General features: G+C 32.7%; 1 protein-coding gene across 1 annotated transcript; it reads left to right on the plus strand.

Annotated features, from left to right (window-relative positions):
* Positions 1–1,166: 1,166 nt before the first annotated feature.
* On the plus strand, positions 1,167–5,533 carry LOC8281733 (uncharacterized protein At5g65660). The gene is made up of 2 exons (XM_002521363.4): positions 1,167–1,878; positions 4,871–5,533. The coding sequence occupies exons 1-2, from the start codon at positions 1,609–1,611 to the stop codon at positions 5,072–5,074; spliced, it is 474 nt and encodes a 157-aa protein (XP_002521409.1). The 5' UTR covers positions 1,167–1,608; the 3' UTR covers positions 5,075–5,533.
* The last annotated feature ends 817 nt before the right edge of the window (positions 5,534–6,350 follow it).

Here is a 6,350-nt window from a genome sequence, read left to right on the forward strand (position 1 = left end):
ATATATATGTTTTAATTTTAATTAATTTAATAAGAATGTATAAATTAAAAATTCATATTTTTTTAATATTTTAATATTTAATTTAATCTAAAAAAAATTAGATTATTCTTTTATAATGGTATTAGAATACCTACAAAACAATACCTATAGACATGTTGCATGTCAAAAATATCTAAATATTATAAAAAAATACAATTTGAAGTGTCTATTAAATTACATTGAAAGTAAAAAATATTAAAGTAATTAATAATTAAAATTTAATATCGGAATATACATTTTGTCAATATATATATATACTAATAATTGCAGAAGTAAAAGTAAATAATTGTATAAACACTTTTATCTGGGATAATTGCCAATAATCTTATCCAACTTTAAATGTTTGGTTGTTAATCATTTTGGAATACACTTCTTCCACTAGAGCAGTAAATATATGAAAAAATAAAAATAAAATAAAATAAAATAATATAATATAATATAAAAGATATTTTAATATACTAAAATATATTAATTTTATAATATAAAATTTAATTTAAAAAAGTTAGTCCATTATAATAAAGTTCTAATTATAATGATTTTATAAATTTAACTTTAATTATTTCAATTCAATGCGTAATTACTCTCTTCTAAAAAACACCTAAATAGTCTTAATATTAAATATTGTTTGTATGTTTCTTTTGAAAGTAATGATTAAGTGATTTTAAAGATGTGAAATCTAAATTGAGATATATATATATACACCAACAGATGTAGATTCTAAATCTTTGATCAATTAAATGAAAAACGAAAATCCACCTGCTAAACTAATGTTTGAAAATTAATGTATTTTGCTTATTACATAACAAAAGATAATTCTCATTCGTTTTTTTCCTTTCCTGTTTTTTCATTATGATTCAATAGAATTGAGAGCTGAGATCTTTTATGACAAATTTCTAAGTTCTAATCACTAAAATTGTAAATCTTATAAATTTCACTCATGAGCAATGATGAAGAGAAAGAAAAACAGTCTCACATGCTTAATTTATTGCTGTAAGACCAAGACAGTAAAAAGAAAACCCAAAGGAGACAGACTAGGAGAGGGGTGAAAGAAAGTCCCATTAAGAAAATGAAAAGAAAGTACCCATCTTTTTTGGTTTATAAATACCCAATTTCACTGCCAAACTCTCTGATTACAGATAAACTGAAAAGTCAATTTCAACTGCCAAAACAAACCATATTCCTATTTCTGTTGCCAAATGACTTAAAGCATAGCCATCCAAATTCCAAAGCTCTCTCTTTCTTTCTCTTTCTCTAAACACCTTCCTATGCAGATACCTCACATGCCCCCTCTTCTTCCCTTTGGCTTCTTCTCCTTTTTGAATCCTTAAAACGAGTTTAAGTTTTTATTTTCTTTCTTTTTTTATGTACTACCGTTAGTGTTTCAAGTTTCAAGCTTTGATTCTAGTGTTAGAGAAAAGCCTTATGTACCGCCTTACCTTTTGATATAACTCACTACACTACTCTACACTACATCAACCTTTCTTTCTCTCTCTCTCTCTCTCTCTCTGTCTCTTGAAAATGATTACGAAAGGTAGGATCTTTATGAGCTAAAGGTTTAATCTTCCCAAAATGGTTGAACAATATGGTGGCTATAATGCCTGGCCGCCTATTGGATCTCCACTGCTGAATTTACAAAGAGATGAGAACTGGAAACAAGAGCACTTCGATAACTCTGTCAACGCAGTGTCTTTTGGCTTTGTAGCTACTGCTATTCTTATCTCTATGTTCTTGGTCATGGCCATCTTTGAAAGATTTCTCAGACCCGCTTCTGGTAGAAGCCATGGTGACATTGAGTCCCAAATGGGCCTTAATCCTAAGCTCGGACACCCATCTCCAAAAGTGAGTTTACCTTTTATCATATTATCTTTTTAATTGCTTTTTTTTTTTCTTTCTTTCTTTGATGGCTGTTGGGTACCTAATTTGCTTGTTCAGTACTTGATAAAAATCGGTTTTCTTTGCTGAAATTTGAAGGAATGCTGTTCCTTTCTTTCTTTCCTTGTTGTTCTTTGGTTTTGATTTTTGGTCAGTTTGGGTGGTTATCTTGATATGTGCAAATAGTGATGACTGATGATTGCTAGTCTGACATAAAGTCTTGCTGCTCTTTTTTTCTGTTTTCCATTTTCTTAATTGTGGGTTTAATTCTTGGTTGTTTATAATTATGTAAATATGCTTGTCAGAGCTGAATTTATTGTTCCTCAGGCGTGTAGGTCATTATTATTTTTTGAATATATCAATGGATTATGCAACATTAGTATAGTCTCTAGTTTATTAACTCATTGCCCATGTTTTTTCTCCCTGCTTCTCTGAAATTTATCATCTGTCTACTTCAATCAAGGTTATGTTTAGACCTAGTTCTTTTCCTATCTTCTTTATTCATTACTCTACTGCTGTATCTCATTACCAAATCTTAAATCTCCATATACATCAGAGCTCTCGCTTGCACGGCCTTTTACTCGTGCAGATCGTTGAAATCTGAGGACTCTCCCTTCTATCTCATGACACCATCTAAAGCTTGTGCATGCATTGTTGCAGAAGTCCTAAATTTTGAGACTGAAAAAGTTAAAAATCAACTCATCTGCATCCACAGTCTTTAGTCAAAATTTCATCATTTAGGAACTCTCCTGTCTCCTAAGTTTGAATGTTGGCAATGGCTCATCCAAGAAGTAGCCTATTGAATGAATGATTAGTCCCAAGCCAAAGACTCACAAGAGTAAAATGTTCTTGTTGTTTTGACCCACTTGTATATCAGTACATGTTGGTTGGTTATTAGCTCAATAGTACCAATCTTTTTTGCTGCCCCGCATAGTGAGGGCCCTTGGTCGGAGACAGGTTCTCTCTGTGGACAAGCCTTAGTCTATCATCTTATTATCAAATCTATCCGTGTGGCCGGTCTAACTACTGCCTTTTAAGTCTTGTGGTTATATGCTATTATGATGGGAAATATAAACTATCTGGGTTAGATTGATAATTTATTTTGGAGTATCTCATTAAGGGGTCCTGCATGATGCATCACATCTGTGGTCTACTCAATAGTCAATGCCATACCTCTTAAGCAACATACAAGGCCCACCTTTTTGATCCAACCTTATTGTTCGATTTGAAGGTGAAGTCTTATAATAAGGGGCATGGCCTACAAAGGAGGCTGTCTCAGCTATTTAAATTGATCAAATGCTAATTAGATATCTCTATATTGTAAAAGTGATAATTTGAAGGTTTGAAGAGAATCATCCTATTGTAAGGATTACTTTCTAGATTACATTTGAAATTCCGCAGATGGATGCTAAATCTACGAAATTTTAACCCTATTATGATATGATTGTTAAGGACCCACTTCTATATTTCTATACCTTCTTATCAACTCAGACAAGATGGTCTCTAAAGTGTTTTCAGATTATTAGTTGGGGAGACATTGCATTTCAAGGGGGTCCAGGGTTAGAGTTAACAGTTATTCTTGTTTTGGGGGCTGATTCTCATCGAACACATTTGCTCCACATCAATATGTAAGATCTTAATCTTTGATTTGATGTGATGTTCAAATACTAATCAAGCCCGTTGGCAATTAGGAAGAGTCCAACAAAAAAAAAAGGCATAGCAAAAGGTGTAACCTTAGCGTGAAGCATGTCTAGAAAGCTGCTCTGGGATCACAAAAGAACATATAGACTTAGAGCAGAATTGATATCTTAACGCACTAGCAACACATAAGTAACAATGGTAAAATCATGACAAGAATTAGAGAGTACTTGTTTACCATGGGCATGGAGTCTGCCCCCACATGTAGCTGAACGGCACCAAATCCAGCTGGCAAGTGGATAGAACTTACAATCCTTAAATATGCATCTGTTGGAACTTGGAAGTGTTATTATATTGTTAAACATCCTCATAACATAGTTATTTTCTCTAAGAGTTCCCTATTCATACCCAACCATAATAATAAGAAAAGGGCAAAAGTCAAATGCACATGTCAGCTGTTGGGATAATGTCATTACCTTATCTTTCAGAAATGAAAAAACAAAAAAAAAGCAAATGAGAAGTGGATGCACCATCTAAAACATGACCATGTGATAGTTTGTTAACATTTAATTTGTTTGTTTGATGTTTCTCCTTGTCACTTTTTTAATTATTACTTTAATTTTCCATTCTCCAAGTAAACTATAGTTAAGAGATGATCCTAAAGTCCTTGTTCTGTTCAATGCTGTGTTACAAGGGTGGGCACAAAATTCCATGACACTGTTAAACAGCTAAGTAGTGCATAAATTTGTCAGTTCTGTAGCTTGTAAGTGGAACTGAATTCGTTTCTTTTCTCCTCTAGATAATATTTCTTTGGTTATTATTTATTTCTGTTCACAATTCTTTACTGGTTATTGCCTTTCCAAGGTCATAATCAATTTATATCGCTGTATAATTGTATGGTTTTTTGGTGGACCTAGATTAAATATTATCAACAATGTATGCCTAGGAAAAGGGTACTGTTGATACATTTTTGCCAAAAGAACAAGAAGAGTTTTGTTCTTATCATTAATTGATGGCATTGTTCTAGCAGAGAGCTTCCTTTTTGGTTGCTTGTGAAAATGTGAGGCATAGCATGGAATGGCTGCTTTTATGTCTGAAAGAAGCGGTCAAATTCCACTTTGTATGTTTGTGATAGTCTCAATCTGCAGTCCCATCTCAATAGATTGCCAACTTGTTTCACATAATTATCTCCCTGACTTGACATGCTTGTACATTGTGGGCACTTTTGCATGTAATTTGTATACTTCTCTAATGCTATATTTCGTGCGTCTCCCTGATGTATTGATCATGTGTTGATTTGTGTTGACATTGATTTGTGCAGATGACTGTATATGCTAATGGAGTTTCTGTGCTGATGCCTGGAGACAACATTCCTACTTTTATAGCACATCCAGCACCAGTCCCTTGTCCGCCCGAACGCTGCTCTCACCAACTTCACATCGATTCATTTTTTAATCCCCAAGACCTCTCCTCCACTTCTAATGCAAACTCGAGGTTAAGCTCAAGCTCAAGGCAACAAAACTAAGCAATGTCCACTGCAACAAGTTAAAAGAATTACGATTACGGGCTTTGATATAAGCTCACGGCACACAAGCAAACATGTTTTTCTGGAATTCTGGAATAGAAGTTGTTCTTTTTTAATTCATTTCTTACCCATAGTATGCTGTGTATATATATAACATTAGTTTTTTTTATGGGCGGGAAGAATCGAGGGAGCTTACATATGATATAGTATTTTTCAAGCAGCAGGCCAGGCTTCCACCCAGAATCATCTTGCTTCGCATTTGCATCATTTCCATGTCCAAAGTTTCTCTAGATAGGATTTGGATCCTTGAAGATGGATTGTTTTGGCCGTCAAATGGGATCAGTCTACTTGTAAGAAGAGGAATGTAATTATTGTTGGCCATCAAATTTTCTGGAGCCTTTATGCATATTGAGCTTCAAAGCATTTGTATTTTGTTGTAGATGACATTTTGCACCATCAGACCAATGTTATGCGCACGGACCATAATTTCCACTACACTATGCATGGTTGGGCTTAAATTTATAGGAATGAAGTGAAAATTACTACTATTTTAAAATATATTTTATTCAAATAAGGGCGAGATAGCAATTCATTTTCATTTTCTTTATATATGAGTTGAAATTACTTGCACCTCAATTGAGAGTGCAAAAGTTTTAACTATAAAAACTTATAATTTATTTATTTAATCATTTTATGGTATTTCAAATAAGCCTTTAAGTATTTTTTTTATTTAAAAAGTATGTATGAAAATTTTCTGTTATTGATTTTTCTTTTTAAAAAATTTCTGAATTATTTTTCTTAAACTTGTTTTTAGGAAAAACATCTATTGACCTGCATTATGCAAAAATAATTTTGAAAACTTAAAAAATTATTCAAAATAAAATTGAGATTAAAAAAGCATTTTTTCAAATTTAATGTCAAATTCACCCATATTAGTTTAGATAATTTTGATTTTGATTTTTTTTTTTTTTTTGGTCTTTTTACTATCAGAAATCCCATTTCCTTGCTTCTATCCAAACAAGATAAGAATTATTTTTCCTCCCTTTCTCCTATTAACTAAATTTTATTTGTCAAACAAGAGGCTTAGTTAAGGAGACCACCAGAGCCGTAGTGAAAGTGAGTCTTGGAGATTTTCTCCCTCCCTTCATTCCCGTAGTGTTTCCATGCATAGTGCTAGTGATGGCAAACATTTCTGTTTCCATGGGTAAGGAGTTGGATTTTCTAATGAAAATCATGCAATGAGGCAACCCACTAATTGAGAATCCAAACAAGATAG

This window comes from Ricinus communis, chromosome 5, assembly GCF_019578655.1.
Source record: "Ricinus communis isolate WT05 ecotype wild-type chromosome 5, ASM1957865v1, whole genome shotgun sequence".
Taxonomy (NCBI): Eukaryota; Viridiplantae; Streptophyta; class Magnoliopsida; order Malpighiales; family Euphorbiaceae; genus Ricinus; species Ricinus communis.

What these genes read in the sequence shown, in the direction of transcription:
- LOC8281733 (XM_002521363.4), top strand. Translation starts at nt 1,609, where the DNA reads ATGGTTGAACAATATGGTGGCTATAATGCCTGGCCGCCTATTGGATCT. An exon ending in TCGGACACCCATCTCCAAAA is followed by an intron (nt 1,879 to 4,870) that starts GTGAGTTTACCT and finishes TGATTTGTGCAG; the next exon opens with ATGACTGTATATGCTAATGG.